Genomic DNA, 15,307 nt, shown 5'->3' on the forward strand with positions numbered 1-15,307 from the left:
TGACGTTTCGTTCCATGTATCCCTTCAGGAACATTGAACTGGAATCACTGCGCAGTGAGAAAGAACTGGGGTACCAGAATAAGAACATATCTGGACTCAGCCACATGAGGTGAGGTGAATTGATAGGAGGTTTAGATTACCTCCAGTGTTGTCAAGATGAAAATATTTGAGTATTGAGTCTCTGTGTTACATTTCAGATGAGAACAGGGATTTTTCCTCTTTGGATTTATTGACTAAAGTTGCAAGACACCCCCATACCTGAATTTTTGATCAGGTAAGATAGTGTGTCCATACCATATATACAATGGTGTATTGTTTATAGGGCAGGCTTACTAAGATGCTTTGTCCTCCTCTTACGTTGCAGTATAGGCGCAGAGTTATCTAGCACCACTGCAGGATTTAGTCCATCGTTGACACGCGTCTCCATTATTTCCTGTGGAGGTGAGTGCCAATCTGTATACACATAAACTGAGATATACACACAAGATATATCTGTGTCTAAACAAATAAGAGATTGGAATTCTGATGTTATGTATGTTGTTTGTTTGTAGATTGAGGTTTGACGACATCCTCCACCTTTTGACATTTCGGAGTGGTTGCAACAGAACCATCCGTCTCCTGAAGAAGGTCGCTTATATTTACCGGCTTGAATTAGGGGCCTATTGTGACGACCGAAACATATGTTGAGTTACAACAAATAAGCAATATGCTATTTGTTTTTGTATTAACACTTACTGTAATCACCAAGAGGTGTTGAAATTTATGTTAATATATTGGTTCTAGGTGGTCTTAGTACCACAAGCGTGGAATATTGACATGTATAGTGAGATTGTGAATGAATGATGGAATGAATGGTGGTGTTTAAATGTGGATATTGAGAACAATAAATATTTGTGTAAATTGCTTATAAATAAATATATTTTTTTTTACAAGACTTGGTATTGTTGAAATGTGTACAGATGTTCTGATCTCATTTCGCCCAGGTTCATTTTTGTTGTTCCATTATATTTAGCCTGTAGAACCTGTGGCAGTAAGGCAATCCCTATTTCGAAACTCTGAACTCATGATGGCCAGGCCTCTCAAGACAAGGATGACGAGTTGTGTCAAGGGCACAGATAAGAGTGATGCTGACATCCGGGAAAGAGATGACCAAGGAAAGGTCACTGCAAAAGCGTATACAGATCAATGAAGAGGAGCGTCTCCCAAGAACTTTGAAGGTTGGAGATGCAGTGCTTGTGCAAGAAAGACAGACAAGGAAATCAGACCCCCGATACATGCAGGACACTGCCACAGTCGTGGCTAAGAAAGGATACATGGTAACAGTAGCACTATATGATAAGGTGGTCACGTGGAATGCATCACACTTCCGACCATTCCGAAAACCAGGTGATGATGTAGCAGAGGTGAAGGAGAGCAGCAGCAGGTGGAAGGGGTATCGGGTTATATTATCCCCACCAATAATATCATCATAAATATGGTCATCAGAAAGGGCAATAGGTTATATTATTAGTGGGGATCATTTTTGGGGTAAATGAAAATAATATGGGGTTGCAGGGGTGTCCCCCGCAGGTTTAATGGGTTAATATTGCTGCAAAAATATGACGCCATTCTTGTATGGCAATATTTTTGCGGGGATATTAACACATGGAACCGGTGGAAGGCTCTGTGAAAAGAACCGTGACCCGAAAAAGTAATACGCAGTGGGATGCCTCACCTGCAGACGACCCAGGCCTCGTCAGGAAGAGTGATTAGAAGACCTTGTTGATGGGCGGAAGAAATATAGAACTGGACAGATAAGAGGGGGGGTTGCTATGTCATTGCAGGGACACCACAGTATGTGGAAGGAGGCACTTGCAGGGTTTGGAGGAGGAGCAAGTGAAGTGACGAGAGGGGTGCTAGGAGCTAGGAAAATAAATAGTCAAGTTGTCCCTTACCTCGTATCACGTGTCTTCTTTATCCTCTGCCTCTCAAGGATAAACCAGCTTCTCGAATTCACAAACGGGATGCACTTTTAAATGCCCTGGAATGAGGGTCATCCTCTTGCATCTTTTGAAGCAGGCCAAGTGGGAGGTGCAAATCATCACAGGGTCATTTCCGAACCTGTCGTATTACTTTTTAAGTGTGACAGATGCAGGTTTTACTGCGGCTCTGACAATAGCATTTCCATCCTCCAAATTCTTTTTTTCCAGGCATTTCACTGAGATATCCCTTTAACGGCTCATCCCAGTAAAAATAACTCTCAGCAACCACGTGGTTGCTGGAGTCTTGATGGATGCAAGGGGGCGGGACAGTGCATATTTGTGCTACAGTGCAGCCCATCCTGAAAAGCTGAGGTCACCTTTGTGAATAAGGTGACTTGAGCATTTATTAAAGCAGTGCAAATGAAACAAGCACATTCTCTGCACTCCTTTAATTTGCACTGCTCTTTGAGAATATGGCCCTATATCTTGATATTTAGACAGAGGTGCAAGAATGTCCCATTGATCAGTAGGACATTGAGCTCTCTCTTGCTGAACCAGATCATCATATAGTCATCATTTTTTATTTATCTGGATTACGATTCAGCTAAAACAGCCCTGTCTAGAATATACATTTGTCCTTGCAGACAGTGCCAGCAAGACCTATTTTCCTGGTGTGCCTGATAAGGAAACATACATCTGTGTGGCATTAGCATTGTCATCCATACCATATCCATGTATCATGCCTGCCATTGACATGCTTAAGAGTGGGGGACCTACTCATTGCTCCAAAATGAGGTGGCCCATTAAGTGGAATATGTTCAGTCCTGTACTGCAGGAATTAAGACATCAACTGCAGACTGATTTCCCCAGCCACTCCCAGATGACCACATGCTAAACTATCTCATCTCAATCACTAATGCTGAAGGCCGATGAACAATCCAGCATGATGCTGGCAGGCATCTATCCATAGTCTATTTACTGAATCAGGTTATCTGTTACAAACACTCTAAACTCCATCCTCTAGAAAACATTTACCAGGAAGGAAAGTTTGGAGATCGGGGGACAACTGGCTAATTGGTCAACACCGGATACCGCTTTCTTTAAGATGGTCTCAGCAGAGCTATTTTAAAGTAGCCTGGGCCCCTCCACTCTGCACATTTCAAGGTAACGCACATTGCCTCCATTGGATCTACGGTATGAAATACCTCTTTTAAATGGCCGAGGAGAAATGAATACGATTGCAGATGTTCTAATACAACCCAGACACAAGCCATGTAAGGCCCAAAGATGGAAGCTATACACATTCACCTACAATACGTATATGACTATTAAGGCTAACAGTTTGAGCAATAAAGGCTTTTATGTAAGAGATGCTCTTTGCAAATAACTGACCAAAATTAAGTGGGACTGGTTTGTCCAGACATATGTCCGAGCCTGATGTACCTAGAGACCCGAACTACACCTCACTGATGATGCCCAATGAGTCCAAAACATGTTTGGGGATGCTTGTGGTCTCGTGCAGAAGAGATGTGACCTAGCAGATGTGGGCTTGACTGCCCCATTTGGGGTGGCACCTAGCCTGTATTGCATATGTTCGTTACCCTTCTATGATGGCATAGCAACCCGAAACAAATGGCCTGGAAGGTTGCACAAAGCAATTACCAGTGGTTACGATTAATCTTAGTACCGTCGACTTTCAGTTTTGCACTCATCGACATTAAGACTAGTACAGCTCATGTAATTAAGTGATTGTGATTTCAACATTTGTTTTATAAATATACAAAGACTGTTTAAATGTATTTTCCATGACATGCATTAAAATATTGCTGGAAAGAACTATGTGTAATTTGCAATTTGCACCCACATTTATTTATTTATTTTGTCTATTGGACATTTCGTTTGTATGGCGCCTATACAGCACAAAGTGTTTCCAGATGCCACACGACTTACAGGGGAGGGGGGTCAGGGGAGCATAAAGAACAAAAAACGGTCCTACCAGGCCTTGTGACATTCGGATCGTGCCAGTGAAGTAAATGGAGTGCAGGGGGGAGGCCCCAGGGCTGAGGCGGAGCAAGTGCCAGGAGAGCCTGTGGAGGGCAAGTGCATAGGGAGACAAGGCTAAGGATGTGAAGTGCAAGGACAGGGGTAAACCTGACTCAGTAGGCTAGTCAGCGAGAGGTGCCTGAAGGAAGTGCTGGTAATGGGGTACCGCGGAGGAGGGGGGCTGGCCCCTGTTTCATTTTGTGGCACATCTGCTTTTTATGAGGAATCATCTGTAAACCCCTGTTTGATCTGTGACTTCATTCTAAATCTCAACAACTCATTCAGAATTCAAGTCAGAGATAACAAGAAGATTTCTCTTTTTCTCTCTTCTCTCTCACTTTCTCTCTTCTCTCTCGCTCGCTCTTATAGCTTACAGTGCTGAACGCATACGTACTTTGAGTCCTTCATCAAATTCTTCAATGGAATCTATCAATTTTCCAGGTTCAAGTTCTCCCAGTGGAAAAGGGTAGTCTGTTCCTAAAATCACTTTATCCTAAAAATTAAGAAAAATGGATTAGCAAAAAGTTACAAGCTATAAGTCAAGTCATTTTATCGCTGCACCAAAGTGCAGTTTTCAAATTGTATCGTTTAACTCGCAATACAGAGCCCACACATTGCTAACGTGCTTTAAAGATGAAATCTCACACAGGTGGCTGCCAGAGTAGTCTACAATCATATATCATCTGACAATCAGAACTCCAAACAGAATTTTGGGTTAAAGGAAAAGTGAAAAAGGTAAAAGGGGATTATTTTTGCTCGTGTGAATACCTCCTCATATTCAAACCTCTTACCTGTTTCTGTGGTCCTTCTAGCCCTTCTCCCTGCCTTTCTTTTGCCCTCCCTGTGCCTATTGTTCTGGCTTGCTCCATTCCTTCCTATCTTTGCTTCTGCGCTTGTCTATATCCTCCCTGCTTGTCTATCACTGGTCCTGTGCTTGTCTGTCAGTCCTCCATCTCTCTCATTCAGTGTTTATGTGCTGCCTGCTGGCCTCTTGCTTAATGTCTCTCAGTGTTTGTTATGTCTTTCTGTGGTTCACTGCATATCCACCAACTTCTCTTTTGAGTTTCTTTATGTGTACATGTGTATGCCCCTGTGAGTGCATCTGTCATTACCAATTACGTCATATCCTGTTTGCCCCGGTTGGAACCTGGTCCACTTTGACTTTTTGTTTGTTTCCTTGCTTATTGATTTGACTGTTTTTGTTTGTTATCATGCTGCCAACGTGGCCATTGTCGCAACTCTGCTACTCCATTGTACTTCTCTTCATTATGTCGCACCCCATTCCTGTTCACACATCCTGTCAACGCGCTCTTAGTTATCATCCTCGCTCTCGTTCTACCTCTAACCTTATCTTCCCTCCGATTTTGACTCAACCTTTCATTCCAATTTCCATTGGCCTGTGGAACGTCAGATCTTTATGTAATAAATCGCATGCCACTCTCGATTTGTTCCAGCGACTGAGCCTTCATTTTCTCTCTCTCACTGAAACCCGGATCTCCTGCTCTAATACAGCCACTCCTGCCTCTCTTTTTTCCGCTACCTCCAAATTCTTCCCCTCCCCCCATCCATCTGGTCACGGTGGCAGAGTAAGTATTCTCTCCCAACCCTCTTGTTACGCCAGACATCTTCTGGTCCTTCTGTCTCTTTCCCTTCTTTCGAGTAGCACTTTTCATCATTCTATAAACCATTGCCAATCTCTTTTTTAATCATCTATCGTCCTTCTGGACCACTTCTTTCATTTATCTCCGATCTTGGCACTTTACTCCCTCCCCTTCTGCCCTTTCTCTACTTGGCAATTTCAACCTACATTTTGACTCTATTAATTCCTCCTCTGCTTTAATTGCACTATTGGACTCGTATCATTTCTCAGTTTCTTGACTGCCCTCCCCCTCTCATTCTTCTGGTTCTTCTCTTGATCTTATTTTGTCTTCCATTCCTTATAATGCCTTAGTCTCTTCCTACCCCGTTTATTCCTCTGATTCCTTTCTCTTGTCTTTTTCTATTCTTTTATCTCCTCCCCCTCCCGTGCCCCTCTCTACTTGTCTTGGGAGGATAGCTCAGCGGCAACGTCCTTGGTTTAGAAGCAAGACGACACGAGCAACACAGGTTCGATCCCCGTGTCCACACTTAGAAACCTCTGGGTATTATGTGCGTTATAAATAACGTATCATATTATTCTAACTTGTTTCTATGTCGTGATCTTCATTCTTTTGATCCATCCTCCTTTACATCTTCTTTGACTTCTCTCCCTCTCACTCTGTCTCTACTCTTACAGTTGATGCTGCTCTTGATACTTTTCAAGCAGCTCTTATATCCACTTTAGATTCTCTTTATCCTGCACACTCTTTTACTCTTCCTCGTAAACACCTCCATGGTTTACTCTTTCTCTTCTTGCCCTTTGTACTCGTCTCCGGAAACTTGAACGCTCGTGGAAAAAGTTCCAATCCCCTCTTGACCTTGATCTCTTGTCTACTGCTCACTCTTCCTATGACTCTCTTCTTCTGGCAAGTAAAAAACAATACTTTTGCTTTTCTTTGCTGACTCTATCTTTCTCTCAGCACTCTTGTCGTCTCTACCAGCTTCCTAATTCTATTCTCTTTTCTCGTCCACCTGACCCTTCCCACTCTTCCTTTGTCTCTGCTTCTGATCTCGCTCACTATTTTACTACTGAAGTTTTCAATCTATGTGCTTCTTTATCTCCTTCCTCCTTCTCCCTTACCATGTCCTTCCTTTTCTGCTTTTTCTCCCCTCACTGAGACAGATACTGCTCACTTTCTTAACTGGGCTCACCCTACTGCCATTCCCTCTGTTCATATTCCATCCACGTGAATTCCTCTGGTCTGTCCTAAAATTCTCATATCTTATAATTCTTTTTAGTCTCTCTCTCTTCCTCTCGCGAGTCTCACAGCTGGACAGGACACTTGGCTCCTTCAGGTTTGTCTGGGACATATGAAGAATGGGTGCAGGGGTCCTCTTCTTATCCTAAAAGCCAGGTAAGAGCTGCTGCCCTCACTAGCCAATAGCAGGCCTAGCCCACACACACACCCCAGCAGTGGTCCAATCAGGACCACTGGCAGGAACATTCATGCATACCTCTCAGACACACCGAAACCGGTTTGTGGACTGGGATCAGACAGTCCCAGCCCACATCCTGCCAGCAAACACACACAGCCCTCCAGTAGCCTGCCAACATCCGGGCTTTCCCAGGAAGAAGGCTAAAGAACAAGATGGCAAAAGGACAAGCGAAAGATCTCGTGGCACGGCCATGTTTGACCAGTAGCCACAGTTACCAAACGCGGTAAACGCAGTAAGGCTAAAACGAAAATTCTCAAAATGTGGGAAAACATCACTGCTGCCACCACCTTATCCTTTTAGCACACCTAGAGTAACCAGAAATCATCTGAGTGTTAGTCTACTGCAAAACAAAAATGTACCCCATTGTACTGCAGTGTAAGTGTAAGCTGCTTTGTACAATGATAAAAGGTCACCACAAGTGATACACAAGTAACCAAAAGTAGTAATACACCAACACAACTAAGGGAAACAAGGTTTCCCAGTACTGACAGCCTGAAGGACATATCAGTTTCCCCATAACATATAAGCAAAGGTCAGTGCAGTGAAGTTTAAGACTTCCCTGTACTGCAAAAAGTTCAGGTCAGATTAAAAAATAAAAGCAAAACGTTTGGGGGTTCCATAAAGATGGAAGTAAAGGGGCAGTAAAGAGAAATCTTTCCTAACACACAAGCCCCCCAGACTAAGGGACAGGCGGAACTAGTCCACCCCTGGATGGGTCCTCTGTTCCAGTTGGTTATCCCTGTTGGACAGCTCATCAAAATTGCTACATTTGGGATCTGGCCTATGCCCCATAATGACGTTCAAGGCCTGCAGACTCATGACCCACCTGAACCACTTTGGATTCTCTCCCTTAACATCTATCAACCACTTCAAAGGCTTACGGTGAGCATACGCAGTGAAGTGAGTCTCAACATCCTAAGGCACCATTCAATGGAAAAACAACTCTTCTCCACCTACGGCCAACTGAGTTCTCCACTCCTAAACTAGTAGCTGATTAGACATATAGGATGTTCCTCACCTCTGTCATTAAACTGTGAACGTTTTCCAACTATCCCAGTGTCATTGGAATCTGCCTGCACTAAGAAAGGTCTCTTCCAATTAGGTGCCCTTAACCCAGCGGCCTGACCTAGGGATTATTTCAGGCCAGTGAATGCCTTCTCACACTCAGGGGTCCATAAGAACTCTTTAGGTCCCCTATGAGTAGTGAGGGCAGTCAGAGGGTGTCAGGACCAAAGCCAAGACCAAGCCGAGACAAGGGGTGCAGAGGGGCATGGTGGGGGCTGTGATGCACGTACAAGTTGGATCCAGAAAGCTGTATCCATTTAAAAGGCTGCTGTGCCCCTTTTGCAGAAAAGCAGCCTTCAAAAACTACAGCTCCCAGCAGAAGCAGTCTCCTGCCTACAACTCCCAGCATGCTCGGGGGCGCCACGGGCCAATCAGGAGTCCAGCAGGGTGTGGCACATCAACGCGCATGCGCAAGCCCCGAGGCACGGGGCTTGCGCTTGAGACTTCGGAAGGAGAGGACGTGCAAAGCCCAGCTCCTCCAGAATCAGTCGCGAGGGGCCCCGCCCCGCCGGAAAAGCAGTTCGGCCCCTCGCTCCTGCAAGATAAGTCTTTAACCCATCTTGGGGGATCAGAGGGATCGGGGGAGAAGCGCAGGGGGCTTTAGCCCGCAACATTCCTAGCCCCTGCGCCTACAGGAAAGATAAGTGGGCGTGTCCTAGGCGCGTCGCTAATCCGCGCTTGCATTCGTAGTGGGGAACTGAACCGTGCCGTGTGTTCCCGCCTCCTGGAACCAGGGAAAACTCGGCGCACGGGAGGCGAAAACACATGGGCAAAAGTTACCGCGGCGGTCTGAAGGAAGACCCCTGTGGGAATTAACACTGGCATTCTTTCCACATCAGGAACAAGTCGAAAAGCCCCAAAGAGTGGCAAAACTTTGGCACACTCTAAAGCCCGTGATTTGAGCCCGGGTGGCAGCTAGAATGTAGTGTGTTTGTGCGTGTGAGGAATGAATGAGAAGGTGGGAATGCAGAGGCAACACCCTAACTTGTGTTATTTCTTTTAGCTTCTTGGACCAGCACTGAACACTACGGACCTGCCACAAGACTTGACGGCTTCATCATGGACAGGACACTGAAACCCAGAGCTAAGTTTGCATGCCAAGAAATGCTAATTAGTTGTGGACAGAATTAGGTGCATGGTTTAGACTTGTACGTTATTGAGCAGTGAGGGGGCCTAAGTCTGACTATGTGGAGGTGGTGTGCAAATAACTACTTGGTACCAAGTACAATCTAAAGTGTGCAACAATCAACCCTTCCATTCCCCGTCCTATCCACAACCTCTACCCAAACCTCAATCCGGTTTCCCTAAAATCCCCCAACCTATCCAATCAACGAGACCCTAACCCTCCTTCCCTGCTCTGGTCCGGGTAGTCTGCGTAAGCTTCGACTTGCAGGCTCCACGACCATAGTGGGGGTGGTTGGTACTGCGTCGCTCCTGCGCCTAGGACCAGAGTGTTCTGACAGAAGCGCAAGCCCACGTATTTTCCAGGCGCCTGAGCGGCACAGCCAACCCTCACAACAAGTCATGGAAGAGATTGCTAAAGCCTTGCAGGATTTGCAAGGGGAGTTAGCCGCATCCAGGCAAGAATATGCAACTTTGTCCGCGCAGGTGCGGAATCTAGCTGCCCAAGCATCGCCCTTACCTGGTCAACCGTCTACCCCGGTACAGGTACATGTAACCCCGGAAGCCATAGTTCCCCTTGCACCTCCAGAGCGATATGCAGGGGATCCGCAAAGATTCTCTACGTTTTTGACCCAATGTCGTCTCCACTTTCTCACCAAGGCATCAGCCTTTCGGTCTGCTCAAGCACGTACAGCCTTCGTGATATCGTACCTTACAGGGGACGCCGCCTCTTGGGCGAATCCTTTGGTTCAAAAGGACGATGCTGTCCTGTATGACTGGGATGAGTTTCTAGGGGAATTTGAGAAGATCTTTAATCGACAGGCAGCCACCCTCTGCAAGGATCGGGAACTGCTGAGTTTAAGGCAAGGCAATAGGGAACTGGTGACTTATGTCACGCAGTTCAACCGGCTAGTAGCAGAAGCCGAATGGCCCAGAGAAAAGAGGATGTCCCTATTTTATCAGGGGTTAAAAGACGAGTTAAAAGATCTTATAGCTCAGGTTGATCCACAGCCAAGAGAGTGTTCGGATATGATCAACTTAGCCTTGCGTCTTGACCACCGCTTGGCGGAAAGGCGAGGCGACAAGAGAAGAGGAGAATCTCGTCCTGTACCACGGTTAGACCAGTTTAAAGGATCTCGTGGGACGGTGGACAAATCTGAGGGGGATGAGCCGATGCAAATCGGCTCCATCCGGGGCCCCCTAACAAAAGAAGAGAAAGAGCAGAGAAGAAAATACGGGGTCTGTATGTATTGCGGTAAGGCTGGGCATTTCGTTCGCGAATGCCCCGCCAAACCAAAAAACCAGGGAAACGCCTTGGCTCGTCGGTAGTGGGGGTCACCCGGCCGAGCCTAGTCAGCAGGGCCCCAGTTGCAGGCTATTCGAATCATGGCCCCTATATCACTCAGAAGGGTTGCTTAGAGTTCTTGACAAAGAGGAAACAGGTTACACTGTTAATCGACTCGGGTGCAACTGGTAATTTCATCGATGCCCAGTTTGTGGGTACTTTAGGAATTCCGGTGCAATGTAAACCTACTTCAGAACTGGTACATGCAGTTGATGGTACCCCCCTTAGTTCAGGTCCCGTTACCCATAGTACCTGTGTTATAATCCTTCGGTGTGGAGATGGGCATACAGAAAAGATTGCCTTTGACATTATTGCCGCCCCGCAATTTGGGCTTATCCTGGGTTTGCCATGGTTAAAGAAGCATGACCCTCACATTCAATGGACCTCAGGATCGATAGACCTGAATTCTCCATATTGCAAAGAACATTGCTTAAAAAAGGCTTTGCCGGACATACGTTCCATCTGCATTGCTAACAGTCAACCAGAGGTACGTCCTGAAGATCTGCCCCAAGAGTATGCCGACTTTGCGGATGTGTTTAATAAACAGGCTGCTGAGTCTTTACCTCCACACCGGCCCTTCGATTGCCGGATAGACCTGGAGCCAGGGGCGGTATTGCCATGCAGCCGCATCTACGCTTTGACCGAGGCTGAGAATGACCACCTCCGGGAATACATAGCATCAAACCTCAAGAGTGGTTTTATTCGGCACTCTAATTCTCCGGTTTCGTCACCTCTGTTCTTCGTACCGAAGAAGTCTGGGGAGCTCCGGACTTGTATTGATTACCGCGGAGTGAACCGGATAACCATTAAAAACCGTTATCCGCTCCCTTTAATCCCAGTACTTCTTGACCAAGTCAGGGGTGCGGTCATCTATACCAAGTTGGACCTTCGAGGCGCATACCACTTGGTACGGGTACGTGAAGGAGACGAGTGGAAGACCGCCTTCCGAACCAAGTTCGGATTGTATGAATATCAGGTCATGCCATTCGGCCTCTGTAACGCCCCCGCCGCCTTTCAACATTTCCTGGATGAGGTACTTCGAGAATATTTAGATGTATGTGCTGTTGTGTACATTGACGACATCCTCATCTATTCCAGTAGTCTCCAGGAACATGTCCGACATGTTCGTGCGGTGTTGCAAAGATTGCGAGAACATCATCTCTACGCAAAGTTAGAAAAGTGCGAGTTTCATCGTACCACTGTGGAGTTCTTAGGTTATTTCCTAACCCCAACCGGCGTTCAAATGGATACCAAAAAGGTGCAGGCAATTGTAGATTGGGCACCCCCTGCTAATGTGAAGGATATACAATCCTTTCTAGGATTTGCAAATTTTTACAGACGCTTTGTTAAGAATTTTTCAGCATTGGTTACTCCAATCACGAAGCTTCTTCGTAAGGGTTGCCCGTTTGTTTGGGATGCCTCAGCCGAACAGGGTTTTAATCAGCTCAAAAAGGACTTCACTGACGCTCCGGTACTAAAACACCCAGACTTGTCCAGACCATTTGTGGTTGAAACGGACGCCTCCAGTTATGCTTTGGGGGCCATTCTGTCCCAAAGGGATCCAATGACGGGTTTGTTACATCCGGTGGCCTATTATTCTAGGAAGCTGCTGCCAGCCGAGGTGAATTACATCATCGCAGATCGAGAACTGCTGGCAATAAAGGCAGCATTTAGCGAATGGCGGCATTATCTGATGGGTGCACGTCATACGATAACAGTAATCACAGACCATCGAAACCTACAATTTATCAAAACCGCCAATACCCTGAGTCCACGTCAGCTGCGTTGGGCCATGTACTTCGCGGAGTTCGACTTTATCATCACATATAGGCCCGGAAACAGCAACCAGAAAGCTGACATCTTGTCACGCTATCCCGAGCCGACAATTCGAGAGGCGAACCCCACGCCCCAATCAATAATTCCTCCCGCTCATATTATTGGGGCGACCTCTGATTTCTTTGAAGGAATTCAGAAAGAATTCTCTATGCAAGAACTACACCATTGGTGCAAACAGGACCCTCGGAATGTAGTTCTTGCAGGGCTTCCCTACCACGCTCATGCTCTGTATTTGCCTACTGCGGCACTCCGGGAAAAGGCCATGTCGTGGTGTCATGACTCATCCCTTGTAGGTCATCCGGGAAGGTCAAAAACACAAGAGCTGGTGGCTAGATACTTCTGGTGGCCGAAGTGGCGACAAGATGTTCAGCAACACATATTAAAGTGTGACACCTGTGCCCGCAATAAGGCCAGTCACCAAAGACCTGCAGGCCTTCTGCGTCCTTTACCAACTCCAGACGTACCATGGCATACTGTAACCATGGACCTCATTGTGGATCTCCCGCCGATACAGGGTTACACGTCAATATTGGTTGTAGTAGATACCTTTTCAAAAATGGCCCATTTTATTCCTTGCAAGGGAGTCCCAACCGCTAGTGCAATTGCAGAACTCTTCCTGCAAAACGTCATTCGCTTACACGGGCTTCCACACCATGTTATCACCGACAGAGGCCCACAATTCATTTCACGATTTTGGCGTGAATTTTGTAGGATCGTTGGGATGGAAGTCCATTTGTCATCCGGGTATCATCCCGAGACGGACGGCCAAACCGAGCGTGTAAATCAAGGGCTCGAGCAATACTTGCGTTGCTTTGCTGCAAGCAGGGAAACCACTTGGGTCCAGCATACTTGGTTAGCTGAACTAGCCTACAATAATGCCTTACACACGTCCACCAAAAAGACTCCCTTTTACTGTCTTTATGGACGACATCCACGTATTCTTCCCGTAGCTGTCCCGTCCTTAGAAGTGGAATTGCCCACACTAGCGGGACAGCGGATAGAAATTGAGCAAGTTTGGAAGGAGGTACAAGGTAATCTCGTTAGAGCAAAAAACTCTTATAAGTATTATGCAGACAAAAACCGCCGTGCCAGTCCTCCCTATCGTGTGGGTGACAAGGTGTGGCTTTCCACCCGCAATATTCGATTGGATGGTCCCCGGAAATTACAGCCCCGCTACTTAGGCCCATTCCCAATTGTACAGATCGTGAATCCAGTTGCAATTAGATTGGAATTACCCTCCCAAATGAAAATTCATCCCACATTCCACACGTCCCTGCTAAAGCCTGCCCCGCATGGAACTCCCGTTAAAAAAAACCTCCCGATAATTGTTCACGGGGAACCTGAATATGAGGTACGTGCAATTTTGAACTCCAAAAAGAGCACGAACGGCCAATTGTATTATTTAGTGGACTGGGTGGGGTATGGACCTGAAGAGCGCTCGTGGGAGCCCTCACATCACGTTCATGCTCCAAGATTGTTGCGCACTTTCCACAAGAATTATCCAGATAAACCCGGAGGGTCTACCTTCCGTGGGAGGGGGAGTGCTGTCAGGACCAAAGCCAAGACCAAGCCGAGACAAGGGGTGCAGAGGGGCATGGTGGGGGCTGTGATGCACGTACAAGTTGGATCCAGAAAGCTGTATCCGTTTAAAAGGCTGCTGTGCCCCTTTTGCAGAAAAGCAGCCTTCAAAAACTACAGCTCCCAGCAGAAGCAGTCTCCTGCCTACAACTCCCAGCATGCTCGGGGGCGCCACGGGCCAATCAGGAGTCCAGCAGGGTGTGGCACATGAACGCGCATGCGCAAGCCCCGAGGCACGGGGCTTGCGCTTGAGACTTCGGAAGGAGAGGACGTGCAAAGCCCAGCTCCTCCAGAATCAGTCGCGAGGGGCCCCGCCCCGCCGGAAAAGCAGTTCGGCCCCTCGCTCCTGCAAGATAAGTCTTTAACCCATCTTGGGGGATCAGAGGGATCGGGGGAGAAGCGCAGGGGGCTTTAGCCCGCAACATTCCTAGCCCCTGCGCCTACAGGAAAGATAAGTGGGCGTGTCCTAGGCGCGTCGCTAATCCGCGCTTGCATTCGTAGTGGGGAACTGAACCGTGCCGTGTGTTCCCGCCTCCTGGAACCAGGGAAAACTCGGCGCACGGGAGGCGAAAACACATGGGCAAAAGTTACCGCGGCGGTCTGAAGGAAGACCCCTGTGGGAATTAACACTGGCATTCTTTCCACATCAGGAACAAGTGGAAAAGCCCCAAAGAGTGGCAAAACTTTGGCACACTCTAAAGCCCGTGATTTGAGCCCGGGTGGCAGCTAGAATGTAGTGTGTTTGTGCGTGTGAGGAATGAATGAGAAGGTGGGAATGCAGAGGCAACACCCTAACTTGTGTTATTTCTTTTAGCTTCTTGGACCAGCACTGAACACTACGGACCTGCCACAAGACTTGACGGCTTCATCATGGACAGGACACTGAAACCCAGAGCTAAGTTTGCATGCCAAGAAATGCTAATTAGTTGTGGACAGAATTAGGTGCATGGTTTAGACTTGTACGTTATTGAGCAGTGAGGGGGCCTAAGTCTGACTATGTGGAGGTGGTGTGCAAATAACTACTTGGTACCAAGTACAATCTAAAGTGTGCAACAATCAACCCTTCCATTCCCCGTCCTATCCACAACCTCTACCCAAACCTCAATCCGGTTTCCCTAAAATCCCCCAACCTATCCAATCAACGAGACCCTAACCCTCCTTCCCTGCTCTGGTCCGGGTAGTCTGCGTAAGCTTCGACTTGCAGGCTCCACGACCATAGTGGGGGTGGTTGGTACTGCGTCGCTCCTGCGCCTAGGACCAGAGTGTTCTGACAGAGGGACAG

General features: G+C 47.1%; 1 protein-coding gene across 2 annotated transcripts in view; it reads right to left on the bottom strand.

Annotated features, from left to right (window-relative positions):
- ACMSD (aminocarboxymuconate semialdehyde decarboxylase) overlaps positions 1 to 15,307 on the bottom strand; it is a 606,399-nt gene that overhangs the window by 48,681 nt on the left and 542,411 nt on the right. For both annotated transcript variants that reach the window (XM_069616567.1, XM_069616568.1), the window contains exon 9: positions 4,399 to 4,497. In XM_069616567.1, the coding sequence (XP_069472668.1) occupies positions 4,399 to 4,497 (99 nt within the window). The remainder of the gene's footprint in view (positions 1 to 4,398; positions 4,498 to 15,307) is intronic.

This window comes from Ambystoma mexicanum, chromosome 9 (genome assembly GCF_040938575.1).
Source record: "Ambystoma mexicanum isolate Mex_15411 chromosome 9, UKY_AmexF1_1, whole genome shotgun sequence".
Taxonomy (NCBI): domain Eukaryota; kingdom Metazoa; phylum Chordata; class Amphibia; order Caudata; family Ambystomatidae; genus Ambystoma; species Ambystoma mexicanum.